At 41.5% G+C, this 16,123-nt stretch overlaps 1 protein-coding gene across 1 annotated transcript; it reads right to left on the reverse strand.

Annotated features, from left to right (window-relative positions):
• Positions 1-5,529: 5,529 nt before the first annotated feature.
• On the reverse strand, positions 5,530-15,816 carry LOC128837994 (60S acidic ribosomal protein P2-like). The gene is made up of 4 exons (XM_054029710.1): positions 15,688-15,816; positions 14,931-15,005; positions 5,863-5,975; positions 5,530-5,740 (listed from the first exon to the last, which is right to left on the reverse strand). Exons 1-4 carry the CDS (start codon positions 15,814-15,816, stop codon positions 5,530-5,532), a joined length of 528 nt encoding a protein of 175 aa, XP_053885685.1.
• Between the last annotated feature and the right edge of the window lie 307 nt (positions 15,817-16,123).

The following is a 16,123-nucleotide window of genomic DNA, read 5'->3' on the forward strand; positions in this document are numbered from 1 at the left end:
TATTTAATGGGAACAGGATTTTTCCTACTGACTGATCATCGCCCTTTGGCATGGATTAATCAGATGTGGAAAAGGAAAGCCTGTATGACAAGTTGATACTTAGCTCTGCAATCTTTTAAATTCACAATTAGTCATTGGACTGGTACCATGATTATCAATAGAGATGATTTATTCTGATATGGGGTTAGTTAGATGCGTTCAATAAAGAGGAAATGGGATGTTTGTGGTACAGTAAATTAAGAGGATTTTTGACTTGCCATAATTAGGAAAAAAGGTCTAGTGCTCACTCTCAGGGGTCTGTGTGTTTGATGCAGTAGAAGTCAAGGCCTTGAGGATCTGCTTCTTTTGTGTTTTACATGGACCCTGAAATGATCCCCCTGAATGAAGCGGGACTTAGTAAGAGGGACTCTCACACTTATGTTTAGAGAGAACAAGAGCCTTCCAGCAGTGTAAAGGGAAAGCTACCCCATGGCTGTGTGTGGCAAAGCAGACTCTTTTCCATTGATGGCCCCTGAAGACAATCTCTTCAGCCCTACATTAGTGTGACACTTCTTTTGACTCAGTCCTCCAGTCAAGTCACTTGTAGTCCTACCTCTTTGAGATAAACACACTAATAAATCTGGAAGCATCATACAGGAGCTTCAGTCCAACGTTGTGCGTGGTAAGCCTTCCAGACCAGGGCTCCAGGGTCTTTACACCACTGTCTCAAGTGTACCTTTAGAGGAACTCAGGCCCACCCTCTACTTGGGATTCAAGCCCAAAGACCCTGTATGAAGCAAAGAAGGACTGGTTGTTCTGATCTGAAGTATCCCTGTGCTGCTTCCTACTGTGGCCCATACTTAGGCATTTCTTACAGTCTCTTCCCAGGATTGCATTCTGAATGTCCCAAAAAAGGGGAACCAAACTAGTTATAGGGAACAAATGAAACAAAAAAGGGCCCACACAGCCCCAAGAAGGCTCTGACATTTAGAATTCTCTGGCCCCATCCAGGCCTTTCTTTCAGCTACATCAAGAGGTCCACACCCTCTCCGCATCAGCAACTACAGAGCTGGACTTTTCCTCTTCTAACTCCTCCCTTCAGGCTTGACCCCTCACAGAGGCTCAACAGTGTTTGTCTGATGCAGACCATGGTCTTTCATTATCCTCTTTTTGGCCAGCATGGCATTTCAATGTAACTACATCACAGTGATCATGGCCAAAGTTTGGCTGCTCTGTGACCCCTAGCAGAGAGGCAGAAACCAAATACTTCATAAAGTTAAGAACTCTTGGAATTTCTCTTTTTTCCCCCTGAGGCTGATTGGTTGTCATCTTCTCTTCCTGCCCCTTTCCACCCATATCTTCTTGTTATCTCCAGGTTGCTCCCTGAATTAAACCTTTGTTCTTCCCCAGATGGAGACTACAGAGTGGTAGACAAAGGAAGAAGACTGTGTCATGTATCCTTATTGAGTATGAGATTAAGAATATAAGGGTGAGTCAATAAGTAGGTTTAAAAGAATGGGTAGTCATATTCATCCCAGAGGCCTGTTTGGGGAGTGCTTGTGCACACACAAGTAGATAGAGCAATGGACTGAGGCTTCAGAGACTCGGGTTCTAATTCTGCCTTTGCCACTGATCTGCTGGGCGTCCGTGGGCAAGTCTCTTCAGAGCTCTGTGCCTCCGTTTCCCTACATGTACCGTCATTGATACTCGCTCCTTTTGTAAAGCACTTTGAGATTTATTGATGAAAAGCTCTAGATAAGGATTAGGCCTTATTAATATGTGTTGTCCTTCTGTGGAATTAATGTGAAGAAGGTGAATGGTCAAATGATATAAACGCCTGACTTGAAGGAGTCAGTCTGAAGATAGATGAAGGGAACTGGATGCTCCCTGCTTGTACCTTAATTCTGTTCTGATAAATGCTACATTTTGTTAATGAATTAGTGCAACTCTTTTAAACCATTCAGATTGGCTTCTGCATGTATTTTCCCCAACAGAACAATCCAGAAACGATAGAATGAGAACGTATTGAATTTCCTGCCTCCTGTGTTGGTTTTCCCCTGTAGATCTGGCAGAAAAGAGCTCTCACTAATAAATAATCTGTGCACCCCTTCCCCCTTAGTATATAAAACAGTATAAAGCATTTAAGGAAGCTTGATGGTTATATACACTTTGTTGGGTACTTTGCAGCAAATTTATTAACCAGAAAAAAAAGTTGCATTAATTTCATTCAGTAAAAATGCACCTTAGTAAAGAAAAGAGTGTATCTTTGTCCTAAACAATAGAATTAAAGTACCTACTTTAATATTTATTTTAGATATATAAGCCAAACCCTAAAATGATGTAAATCAGCATTGCTTCTTAGAGAGCTAATTTACACCAACTGAAGTTCTCACCCATGCTTTCTTTTCTTCTTAGACAGAAAGAGAAAAATGGAAGAGGTATGTTCTAAATTCATGTTAATTATGAATTGCTTTTAGTTATTCTCTGTAATAAATAGATCATATATTCTAGTGTCTATGTATCTATTACTCTAATTACAGTGTGTACAAATATAGAGTTATCACCACATCAAAAATACTGACCAAAAAATAAAAGAGAAAGAAAGAAGCAAGGTCTTTGGAGATTTTGTTTGAACTGAATGAACCAGTCAACCCTAGGTTTGAGGTTCAAAAAACTTCTCTACTTAAATCCACATTGCAGATCACTTGCCCACAGTATGTGTCCCCTCTATGTATTCTGCATTCATTCCATGCGCAGAGCTCCCATCAACAACAATCCAAATATGTACAGGGCTGGCTCCAGGCACCCAAGCACATGCTTGGGGCGGCACCTGGTAAGGGGTGGCGAGGGGAGCGCGGCGTGGCATTCCGTGGGGGGGGCGCTCCGGCAGCGCGGCACTCGGCGGGGGGGGCGGGCTCCGGCGGCGTGGCGCTCAGCGGGGGGGCGGCGCGGGGCGCAGCGCTGGGGGGAGGGGCGCGGTGCTTTTTTTTGCTGCTTGGGGCAGCAAAAAAGTTAGAGCCGGCCCTGAATATGTAGCATATACAACTAATGTTGGTCAACATTTTTCTGGACAAAGTTTCCATGGAAAATGATGATTGATTAACCTGAAAAGTTTCACAAAAACAGTTCAGGTTTGATGATTTTGGGGGAAATCTCTGTCTTGTACTGCCCCAAGTAAGGGGCAGTTGTTAAATTTACAGTCTGGGCCGCTCTCGGAGAACTTTTCATTTTCTATTTAATTATGATCATTTTAACTGTGTGGCTATAGCACTTGTTGATAACACATCTTCTACAGTTGGTAAGAAATTGAGTAATTTTTTACAAAATGATAGTTACTTGTTTATGGCTCTAAATGTGAGACTTGATACTAAAATGACTAATAAATCAGATGTTTTTATCTCCAGTTCTTGCATTACTATTTTACAAGGCAATCCTAATGTCTCCTGCCTAATGAGGAGAAAACAGGTATAAAATGTGGTTGTATTAAAATATGATAAAAACCCTTTCATTTAGGTCTATTTGAAACAGGGAATTATCACAGCATGCATATCCATCAGCCTTTAATGTGCTATATAACATGCACACGTACACTTATAAAAAAGAACAACTTATTCCTGTGAATGAGATGCCTTAAGTTAACATTTAAGTTTTAAAGTTATTTTGTCCCTGATCTTACACCAAATATTGAATTTTAACTAGCAACACATGGAGACCAAAGCTACTTTTCATGTCTTGTAAATAAATCATTCTAAAATGAACCATCTTTTTTATTCCTAAAATATGGTAGGAGAGAAAAGTACATTAAATCACAGCTGTCAAATGTACATGCATCACTCTGAATTTAACTTTATAGTCTCCATTAATAGTCAAATTCTGTAACCTTATGCAGGTAAAACTAATGAAAGCAAGCACTAGTACTTCTTTGCAGATTATACAATCTAATTTTTAAATTGATTTTAAAAAGTTTGAATTTAAATTTTCATTCATATCTAACCATAACTTCTGTGGGCTACTGTTCCATCACTGATTAACCCTTCTGTCTACTTCCAAAGTCCTGCCCATTCCTTTAGTTACTTGTATTACAACTGTCCAGCTTACATTGTAAGGGTTTTCATGTCAGGGACACATGTTATGTATATGTTATATAATGGGCTGAGCATGCCTATGATCATTCAAGAAATAATGGTAGAGTAAACGGGGATGGAATTTCCCAAAAACGTAGGAGGGGTGCATATCTAAATTGGTGTCTCCCTTCAGTGAAATCAACATGGGATCTTTTATTCTAACACTGTGGGTCATGGAAGAATGTTGTGGCAGGAGAGTGATCTCTAACATTGCCTGGTTATAGTTTTTGAGAGCAGGGCAGAAAGGAACAGAACTGGAGAGTAGCTGTTCTACATTGCGTGGTCTCCTCCAAACCTAGTGGTATTTCAGCCAGAAATCATTCTGAGTTTAATACTTATAGCAGCAGCATTTACTTCCACTTCACATTGTCCACACACCACAAAGGGGAACCAGGATGCAAGTTTCTGATCGTACTCCGACTGAGGTGAAAAACAAACTTAAAGGGCTAGATCCTGCTCCCAATTATCAGCAAACGTATCTCAGCCACCCTATTCACCCCCACCCAACATACATCACAACTTTAAAGGTCATTGTGATGTTTCACTCCATATTCTTTATAAACATATGCTTATGATATGAATGTCATAACTGAGATATACTTTATGCAAGATGGCTCATGTAATATCATTGGAAAGGTTATGATATGTGATTGGTTACTGGAAAGGTTACTAAATGTGAATATCCAATTTGTATGCCTATATCATTTTTGTATCTGAAGTTAGGAATATTGATCATGTATCTGCATTTCAAATGTGTTACTTTGGGTGTCACCCCCAACTAGCCCTTCAGGTACAACAATGGAAAAGCCAAAGAGGGCTAATGACCCATTAGCAAGGACAATGGACTGTGAAAGAGCTTAGTCTTCCTGTGGCCGCTCAAGGCAGCCTATGAGTAATGACTGCCACAGCCTACAGAGACATGGGTCTGAGTCATCTGGTACTGGACCCACCCCTTGGGATGCCAGTGTTCTTCCACTGGGAGACAAAGGGTTCGTGCAACATACAAGAGCTATATATGGCAGGGGAGTGACATCATCTAGATTCTCCTCTACCTCCCCACCCAAAGAGACACTGGAAAACACCTGGAAGCAAGAACTGAACTGGGGCCCAAGCTGGAAGGGTGTCTAGCTTGTGAGTAACAATACCTGAGGTCTCAAGCTGGAGAACTGTGTAGCTGCCTTTCAAGACTTTTTGTAATCTGCCTGCAACAAGATCTAGGGTGAGAAACTACTATTTGTAACCAGTTTCTTTGCATGTTGGTTTTATTTGTTTAGTAATCTACTTTTTTCTCTCTGTTATCTCTTATATTCACTTAAAATCCACCTTTTGTAGTTAATAAACTGTGACAGGGTCAGGCAGATGGCTACAGGAGAGTGACTTTTTTCCATTTTAAACAAAATGTTTTATTAACTTCTGTAGCAAAAGTTTAGTCAAGTAGTCCAAATCCCATGTCATCGTCAGATTTCTCAGACTCCTCCTTCTGTTCTTTCTTCTCCTCAGCAGGAGCAGCAGAACCTGGTCCAGCTGAGACTGCTACAGCTCCACTAGCTGGCATGCTGGCAAGTTTGCTGTTACCCTGAGCGATGACATCCTCTATATTTTTTCCGTTCAGTTCACCAATAACCTTGTTTAGGCGGGTTTCAGAGTAGCAGCCGTGTTAGTCTGTATCCGCAAAAAGAAGAACAGGAGTACTTGTGGCACCTTAGAGACTAACAAAGTCTCTAAGGTGCCACAAGTACTCCTGTTCTTCTTGTTTAGGCGTTCATCCGTCTCAATGTCTACACGGTTGAGAATCTTCTTCAAGTTCTTTGAAGTGGGGGACTTGTTGCCCCCAAGGACGGCCAGAAGAGTGATATATCTGCTTACTATTAGCTCCAGGAGTGAGGTCAAAGGGTCGTTTGACCCTTTGACCTCACTCCTGTCCCTGTTCTTTTATTAGTTGTCCCCCGTAATTTATTGGTCTCCAGGTCCTGTGGACCCCCCTCCTTAGGCTGGGGGGGGATCCATAGGCACTTCCTGGATCCCAATAGGATTAGCCCCAGATTAAGCAGGTTCCTTTCCCCTGGGTAAGGTAACAGGAGCAGTTCCAGGCATCAGGAACTTGCTGGAACCAACTAAGGCAGGCAAATTAGGACACCTGGAGCCAATTAAGAAGCTGCTAGAATCCATTAAGACAGGCTGGCTAATCAGGACCTCACTTCAGTCAGTGAGGGGTGTGCAAGGAGCTGAGAGTGAGAGGGTGTGCTGCTAGAGGAGTGAGGAGTACAAACACAGTCTGGCATCAGGAGGAAGGTCCTGTGGTGAGGATAAAGAAGGTGTTGGGAGGAGGCCATGGGGAAGTAGCCCAGGGAGTTGTAGCTGTCACACAGCTGTTACAAGAAACTCTGTAAACAGCTGTGATCCACAGGGCCCTGGGCTGGAACGTGGAGTAGAGGGTGGGACTGGGTTCCCCTCATTCCCCTGCCCCCTATTGGATATAAGGGGAGTTGACCTGGACTGTGGGTCCCACCAGAGGGGACGGTCCCTGGCCTGTCCCCCAACCCAGTAGGTGGATCAGCAGAGACTGCAGGGATTGTTCTTCTTCCTTTTCCCCATGCTGGCCAGTGATGAGGTTAACCGAACGGCAGGTGTGAGCCAGTAGCAAAAGTGGCCAAAAGGAGGGCTGCCATGAATCTCTGAGGGGAGCAAATCTGCCAATAAGCGGAGGACCCACCAAGGCAGAGGAGGAACTTTGTCACAAAACATTTTTCTTGTTTATAATATAACCCAGTTTATGCAATTCATAATTGGGGGGTGGGGTGGGAGAAGAGGCTGTGCATATCTTCCTCCACATTGAGGGAGGAGGCGGAGTTCATAATATACATTTGGGTCTGCACTCCAAGGGAGGTGGACACCTGCCTGCTGGGGCAAGTCACTTAAGCTGAATTTTCCCAGAGTTGATCTCCGTGTCAGTTTTGGTCTGCAGTTGGGTGTGTCCTTGCCTGTGTGTTTGCTGGAGGAAGAATATCCTAGCTCAGCAAGACAGGTAAAAAGGGTACCCAAGCTGGCATAAGAGGCAGGTTCAGTGATATCTTAGCACATCAGGTGGCACCTTAACGGGTCCAACCCATCACACTCATATATGGAGAAAAGCCTACCTCACAGTCTAAACACCATGGATTTCAGAGGCCACAGGTAGCAGTGGAAGAGTCTGAAACTAAATATGCATTTTGCAATACATTCTAAATTTGTGACTAAGTTCCTTACAGATATTTCTAGCACAAACACAATATCAAGGTGGCCCTGCTTCCATCTCAAGTTAACTTAATTTTTGGATGGCTTAAGTGTGCCTGATGTATGCAGGTGCGATAGCAGTCTGAAAGGGAGATATGGCCTCAGGTAACTTGGAACAAGGTAGTTTAGAATTCTGCAGAGAGTAAGCAGCTCTTTGAGTTTCACCTGGAAATGGATTACACAGTGTGGAAAACTAGCATAATATCTATTACTGATCTGCTTCACTCAGAAGATGGATGCATTTTGTATAAGGCAAAAACTTCAAAATTAGCACCAAGGAGAATGTTTTGCAGTAGTGTAGCTTGGAAAAAACAAAGACATGGATAACTATGGTCCACTTCTGAGAGACATACTTTCCTAGCCAGACCCATATGTTAAAAGCATTATTTTCCACAGAAGAAATGAGTGTCTAGGATCAATGATTAAACTAGTAAGAAACCAAGATGTCACTGTGATAATAGGCAGGCAGATGAATACATGGGAAGAGTTGTTTATAGGCTTCACCAGATACTCAAAATGCTCATTAAAGAGACAAGGCGGATGAGGAAATATCTTTTATTTCTGTTGGTGAAAGAGACAAGCTTTCAGGCTACACAGATATAAACTGGATATAAACTGTTCAGGAAGGACAAGCAGGGCAGAAAAGGTGGGGGAGTTGCATTGTTATGTAAGAAAGCAGTATCACTGCTCAGAGTTCCGATATGAAACTGCAGAAAAACCTGAGAGTCTCTGGATTAAGTTCAGAAGTGTGAGCAACAAGGGTGATGTCGTGGTGGGAGTCTGCTATAGACCACCAGACCAGGAGGATGAGGCTTTCTTCCGGCAAGTAACAGAAGTTACTAGATCACAGGTCCTGGTTCTCATGGGAGACTTTAATCACCCTGATATCTGCTGGGAGAGCAATACAGTGGTGCACAGACAATCCAGGAAGTTTTTGGAAAGTGTAGGGGAAAATTTTCTGGTGCAAGTGCTGGAGGAACCAACGAGGGGCAGAACTCTTCTTAATCTGCTGCTGACAAACTGGGAAGAATTAGTAGGGGAAGCAAAAGTAGATGGGAACCTGGGAGGCAGTGACCATGAGATGGTCGAGTTCAGGATCCTGACACAAGGAAGAAAGGAGCACAGCAGAATATGGACCCTGGACTTCAGAAAAGCAGACTTTGACTCCCTTAGGGGACTGATGGGCAGGATCCCCTGGGAGAATAACATGAGGGGCAAAGGAGTCCAGGAGAGCTGGCTGTATTTTAAAGAATCCTTATTGAGGTTGCAGGAACAAACCATCCCGATGTGTAGAAAGAATAGTAAATATGACAGGCGACCAGCTTGTCTTAACAGTGAAATTCTTGCTGATATTAAACACAAAAAAGAAGCTTACAAGAAGTGGAAGATTGGACAAATGCCCAGGGAGGAGTATAAAAATATTGCTCAGGCATGCAGGAGTGAAATCAAGAAGGCCAAAGCACACTTGGAGTTGCAGCTAACAAGAGATGTTAAGAGTAACAAGGAAGAGTTTCTTCAGGTATGTTAGCAACAAGAAGAAAGTCAAGAAAAGTGTGGGCCCCTTACTGAATGAGGGAGGCAACCGAGTGACAGAGGATTTTGAAAAAGCTAATGTACTCAATGCTTTTTTTGCCTCTGTCTTCACGAACCAGGTCAGCTCCCAGACTGCTGCACTGGGCAGCACAGCATAGGGAGGAGATGACCAGCCCTCTCTGGAGAAAGAAGTGGTTCAGGATTATCTAGAAAAGCTGGATGAGCACAAATCCATGGGGCCGGATGCGCTGCATCCGAGGGTGCTAAAGGAGTTGGCAGATGTGATTGCAGAGCCATTAGCCATTATCTTTGAAAACTCATGGCGATCGGGGGAGGTCCCGGATGACTGGAAAAGAGCTAATGTAGTGCCCATCTTTAGAAAAGGGAAGGAGGAGGATCCGGAGAACTACAGGCCAGTCAGCCTCACCTCAGTCCCTGGAAAAATCATGAAGTAGGTCCTCAAGGAATCAATTCTGAAACACTTATAGGAGAGGAAAGTGATCAGGAACAGTCAGCATGGATTCACCAAGGGCAAGTCATGCCTGACTAACTTAATTGCCTTCTATGAGGAGATAACTGGGTCTGTGGATGAGGGGAAAGCAGTGGAGGTGTTATTCCTTGACTTTAGCAAAGCTTTTGATACGGTCTCCCACAGTATTCTTGCTGGCAAGTTAAAGAAGTATGGGCTGGATGAATGGACTATAAGGAGGATAGAAAGCTGGCTAGATCGTTGGGCTCAACGGGTAGTGATCAATGGCTCCATGTCTAGTTGGCAGCCAGTATCAAGTGGAGTGCCCCAAGGGTTGTTCCTGGGGCAGTTTTGTTCGATATCTTCATTAATGATCTGGAGGATGTGGTGGACTGCACTCTCAGCAAGTTTGACACTAAACTGGGAGGAGTGGTAGATGCGCTGGAGGGTAGGGATAGGATACAGAGGGACCTAGACAAATTAGAGGATTGGACCAAAAGAAACCTGATGAGGTTCAACAAGGATAAGTGCAGGACTCTGCACTTAGGACGGAAGAATCCCATGCACTGCTACAGACTAGGGACCGAATGGCTAGGCAGCAGTTCTGCAGAAAAGAACCCAGGGGTTACCGTGGACGAGAGGCGGGATATGAGTCGATAGTGTGCCCTTGTTGCCAATAAGGCTAATGGCATTTTGGCCTGTATAAATAGGGGCATTGCCAGTAGATCGAGGGATGTGATCATTCCACTCTATTAGGCATTGGTGAGGCCTCATCTGGAGTACTGTGTCCAGTTTTGGGCCCCACACTACAAGAAGGATGTGGAAAAATTGGAAAGAGTCCAGTGGAGGGCAAGAAAAATGATTAGGGGGCTGGAACACATGACTTATTAGAAGAGGCTGAGGGAACAGGGATTGTTTAGTCTGCAGAAGAGAAGAATGAGGGGGGATTTGATAGCTGCTTTCAACTACGTGAAAGGGGGTTCCAAAGAGGATGGATCTAGACTGTTCTCAGTGGTAGCAGATGACAGGACAAGGAGTAATTGTCTCAAGTTGCAGTGGGGGAGGTTTATGTTGGATATTAGGAAATTTTTTTCCCCTAGGAGCATGGTGAAGCACAGGAATGAGTTACCTAGGGAGGTGGTGGAATCTTTCCTTAGAGGTTTTTAAGGTCAGGCTTGACAAAGCCCTAGCTGGGATGATTTAGTTGGGAATTGGTCCTGCTTTGAGCAGGGGGTTGGACTAGATGATCTCCTGAGGTCCCTTCTAACCCTGATATTCTGTGATTCAGAGCTCTTCTGAAGAAGAAAGTAGTAATGACCTGAAGAAGCGCTCTGGCTAGCTCAAAAGCTTGTCTCTTTCACCAATGGGAGTTAGTCTAATAAAAGATATTACCTCACCCAGCTTGTCTCTCTCATATTGTGGGATCAACATGGCAACCACAGTACTACCTCTTAAGATGACCTAAGTCTTTTTTAAATTGAGTTTTAGCCCAGTAGCTTTCATCAGTTCCCGAAACTGTGCTTGACTTTGGGAGGGTACAGAGAAGGGTATACCTGGGTCTTATAAATAGGAGCTGTTGAGCTTGATTCACAGGATACTGGCACAGAATTACAGACTTCCCACAATCTCTTATCCAACAGGAGGGTGGAACTGGTTGCGGTGGGGGCAGGCAGGGCCAGATTTACGCCTTACGTGCCCCTAGGTTCAGCATCTTCAGGCCCCCACCCCTGCCTACATCTGACCTTCATGTTGCACAGTTTTAGAGAGGTAAGGTGCTCCTAGACACGTGCCTACTGTGTATAATTGGAAATCTGTCCCTGGGGGCAGGTACTGGGCTCTAAAAGATTCACAGATTACTTTGATTCAATTCTTTTGAGCACCTTCAACTGGCAACCTGAGAGGAAATCAGAAGTCACACTTCCCTAACAAAGTGTTGTGGCGATATCACTGTCTGCCCTTTCCCTGTGATGGAGCCTTGCTCGGGCATTCTTCCATTGGGGTATACATTGGTGTACAGATTGTACCCTCCTGTTCCCAGATGGGTGATTCAAGCCTTTAGAATTTATCATGCTCAGTCATAGATACTATGGTGGTACATAGAGAAAGCTTGAATATATTTACATTTTCTTTTATGAAAAAAAACTATTAGATGTTTTTCACTTTGAGATCTGAAGAAAACAAATGTCATGATAATAGGGGGTGCTACTGTCTGGCTGAGCCATTGTGTAGGATCAGAAAGACAATGGAACAAAACACTAAATGGAAATGGTGAAATCCTGGATGAGCAAATTCTGCTCACCTTGTTTATACAAGTGTCCCATTGACTACAATGGTCTATTTATGTTAATGGGACTACTGGTGTGAGTCATGAAAACAGAATAAAAATCTTACTACTGTTGCTACTATTAGTCTCTGCAGGTGCTAAAGAAAATCAAATACCCATAACTGGACCAGTGTCCAGTGTATGGGAGAACAAGATGATCATGTAGTGGTAAATAAAGTGTGTCTTCTTCTTTTACTTTACCAAAGGAATGCCTTATAACTTTGAAGAAATTCTCCCACACAGCCTGATCTGGTTATAGTAGCACACTTTCAGTGGTAACCTTAAATCTCTGTCTGCACTAATATTGCATTGAATCAATATCAAGCTAATTCAGGCCTTTACAATTTTTGAAACATATTCTTGAAAAATGAACTGTAACTTAGTAACCTGAAGGTGAACATCAGGCTTATCCACATCTAGTCAGGTTCATTCAAGAAGTTGACTTGAAACTGCAATTAGTTGGTGTCTGATGAAGTGGGCATTCACCCACAAAAGCTTATGCTCCAATACTTCTGTTAGTCTTAAAGGTGCCACAGGATTCTCTGTTGATTTTTACAGATTCAAGACTAACACGGCTACCCCTCTGATACCTGCAATTAGTTTGTTAATCCCTTCCCTTCTACATGCTCTTTTGTTGTCTTACACAGAGGTCTGATTTATTTTAGCTGGATGTACTTAAACTGTTCAGCAGCAGCCATATGTCTAGATAGATACCACAGCAGTAGAGTGGGTGTTGTATAAAAATCCAAGTAGAATAATTGTGAAGATGAGAAAATAAGGACAAGAAATTTCATAGAAATAGCCACTACCACATCTACTGTGGAAACAGAATTTTAGCCCCAAACAATGGCCTGGTGTTTAAAGCACAGGACTAGGAGGCAGTTGGTCTGGTTTTGTTGCTGGTTCTTCTCTAGACTTCTTGTGTGATGTTGCTAAATCACTTGACAACTTTTCCTGTCAATAAAAGGGTGATAATAATGCTGATCAAGTATCAAGGGGTAGCCGTGTTAGTCTGTAGCTACAAAAACAACGAGGAGTCCAGTGACACCTTAAAGACTAACAGATTAATTTGAGCATAAGCTTTCGTGGGTAAAAAACATATTTCTTCAGATGCATGAAGTGAAAATTACAGATTCAGGCATAAATATACTGACACATGAAGAGAAGGAAGTTACCTTACAAACGTACAAAATAATGCCCATGTATCTCATGGAAGTGCTATGAAGATTAATTGAGCTCCTCAAATGGAAGGTATTGCTGAAGTGCAAAGTATTATCTATATACAGCAGACAAATACTTGCTCTAAGTAGCACTGACTGTTAATTACCTGCAAAACTGTGTTTGGAAAATATTTGATCTGAAACTTAGTAGATAAGATTGTGGGTTAGTTTCTTTCCCCATCCTTTTTTCTATTCTTCATCCCCTCACTTACTCTAAAGCACAGCAATTTTTAATGCAAACCTTAATTTTTTGCATAACTAAATTAGTTTTAATTAGATTGGATAGTGACCTTGTGACTATTCTCTATTTTAATAATCTTTGCATGTAATCTGCTAAACATTCATAAATGTCATGTAGGTGATACAACACAGATTAATTTAGAGAGTTCTATGAATGGGGTGATGAAAGTTCAAATGTGTAAAGTGTGGTTTAATCATCAAATTAGGTTGAGTGTTAAGACAAGTACCTTAGTGAGTGTAGGGAAAAGTTGTTATGTTGGGAGTATTATTAGACAATTGAATAGTTCAGTAAATGTTTGATTTTAGTATGTGGGATAATTTATTTGATTTAGCTGTAGGTTTTGAATTTGACTAGTGATTTTTGGGTGCCTCAGTTTTAGGGTACCCAATTTTGGATTTCTTAAGGGGACAACATTTTCAGAAAGTGCTGAAAACCCAATACCTTAAAAGAAAAAGAACTGACTGCTAGTGGCAGACATACCTATTGAAGAGATAAAATGCTTCAGCCCACTCCTATTTACAGATAAATATGGTAGGTTTGACTATCTGAGGACCAACTGTAGTTTGGCTCAATATAAATTTAAAGTAGATTGTATTAATTCATATTAATACAACATTTTCCAAACACTTATAAAGGTGTACATCCAATGCCCTAAATCTAGAGGAAGTCTTGCAAAATACAGTTTAATTTAATAAAACATTTCCAAGAGGAAACCCAAAGCAATATAATAGGTAAAGAGATGTGGAAGTTGGTGATCTTCTTGAAGTTAGGCTCCCCCCCTCCCCCCAGCAGGCTGCCCATGGCCCTAATTCAGCAAAATATTTTAGTAGGTTTGTAACATTAGGCACATGAATAGTCTCATTTAAGTCAATGAGACTACTTGTGCTGAAGTGCATTGTTGAATCAGAGTCCACATCCAGTAAAGTGTAAAAATTTAGACAGCCATACCTGCATATTACCACTCGACTGGCAGAGTGGAGTGGCATTTAATACAATTGTTGTGTACTGCTTGCATAGGCATCCACTAGAATACCACCACCCTTTCGACCACAGAACTATATCTGTTCTGTTGCCAAGCCAGCCTCTGTAGATGCAGGACAGAAAAACAATTTACCCCATTATTTACCTCTTTTGGAGGCTGAAAAAGTTGTGGGCAGGAAGCAACTACGAACTTCTAATTGTTAGTAATACCCTTACTTGAAAGGGGTAAACATGAAGGAGGAGGAAAAAAATATTTATTTTGGTCTAAGATGTACAAATGTGAAGTTAAGGAAAGGAAATTTAGACTGAACATCAAGGAAAATATCCCAATGTATAAATCTCAGATGAAAGTGCATTTTCCATCATAGTTATTTTTCCATATCTGAAAGTATAACAATATCCACTTTTCGGTATGGAACACTGAAGAGTCCTTCTTCCATCAGGCATAGAAAAATATAGAAACTAGCATACTTCCAACAATACTGAAAGACCAGACCTATAGAAATTATTGTTCAGAGCTCTATAATATGATGTTGAAAATGAAGAAACACTTTTCATGGACTGTACACATTCTACTACCACCTCTGCAAAGAATTATTCCTCCAAATTAATACTGAGGCTTTTCATTATCCAATCAAAGGTGTTCTATCAATAATGCTTTGTATATAGAAGCTTTTTGTGTTGAAACACTCCTTACATAATAGTCACTGAAGTACAATATTCCTTTAGCAGTTTCTATTCATTCTCGTGAGTCTCTAAAATTGTTTTGTTGTCGCTCAAATCTCACTGGATACTGAAGTTTTCTAAGTGATCCTTGAGACTTCTGGAAATTATACAGGATGACAGACATATCAGAGCAGTTCTTTAAAGAATTTTACAAAGAATTAGTGTTAAAACAGCTGCCCTGGATTTCTTACAACACTGCATAGCCCTCAATCTGATAATACAAAAGATCTCAGTGTATATCACTGGAACAGATACATTTCCACTTTTAAAATTGGGAGGGATATATCACGTAGGCACTTTAATTGAGTTACAATTTCCCAGGATGTCCAGGAAGTCCCTGCCTGAGCCTAGGTTATTTAGGGAACCTTATTAGGTTTGTTTCTTCCCTGAAATGTGGTTAAACACCAGGGTTCAGTTGGAGAACTGAGTGGCAGTCAATGTATAGATCTTTAACTCATGAAAGGATTCCTTGCCCATGTCTCTCCATTATGCGCTAATTGTACAGTTGTTCTCATCCCCCAGAGAAAGTGAGAAAAGGCTTATATTTTAGTTAGCACCACTGAAAACTAGACTGGGCTAGTATCGAACAATATTCTATATAGGAAATCCTGCATTGGCAAGGGAATAAACAAGATGATCTTTCCTCTCTACAGGTCTGATCCAGAGGCTGTCAATATGAGCCTTCTTATTGACTTCAATGGACTTTGGATCAGGCTCTATTACTTGTATAATTATCTAATATTTTAAATGTTTCTCTACTCAGAGTTTGTTCTTTGTCCTTAAAGTAGTTGTTTGTTTAGACTTGTTTTAGACTGTACCTGTGCCCTATGATACCCTATATTACGTTTTAAGGGGAAAATATCTTCATCATATTTATTTTCCCTTGTATCTGAAAGTGTAACAATATCCACTTTAAGCAACTGAACACTGAAGAGTCCTTCTTTCATCAGGCATAGCAAAATATAGAAAGTGGAATACTTCTAACAATACTGAAAGTTCAGAGCTATAGAAACTATTGTTCAGAACTCACTAATATAATGTGAAAATGAGGAAAAGCTTTTCATTGACTGTACACATTCTGTTCCCTTTTTTGAACAAGAATTATTCCTCCAAATTAATACTGAGGCTTTTCATTATCCAAGCAAAGGTGTTCTATCAATAATGCATTGCGTATGGAAGCCTCTTGTGTTGAAAACACTCCTTATATAATCCTCACAGAAGTACAGTACTTTAGCAGTATATTGCTGTTCTCAT

This window comes from Malaclemys terrapin, chromosome 5 (genome assembly GCF_027887155.1).
Source record: "Malaclemys terrapin pileata isolate rMalTer1 chromosome 5, rMalTer1.hap1, whole genome shotgun sequence".
NCBI classification, from domain to species: domain Eukaryota; kingdom Metazoa; phylum Chordata; order Testudines; family Emydidae; genus Malaclemys; species Malaclemys terrapin.

Excerpts from the sequence above, each read along its gene's own strand:
- LOC128837994 (XM_054029710.1), bottom strand. The coding sequence starts at position 15,816 with ATGAAAGAAGGACTCTTCAGTGTTCAGTTGCTTAAAGTGGATATTGTT. Across the intron at positions 15,006-15,687 it reads TAGGGTATCATAGGGCACAG|AACTGCTCTGATATGTCTGT; the intron begins GTACAGTCTAAA and ends AATTCTTTAAAG. Across the intron at positions 5,741-5,862 it reads GACATTGAGACGGATGAACG|CCGCCTAAACAAGGTTATTG; the intron begins CCTAAACAAGAA and ends CTACTCTGAAAC.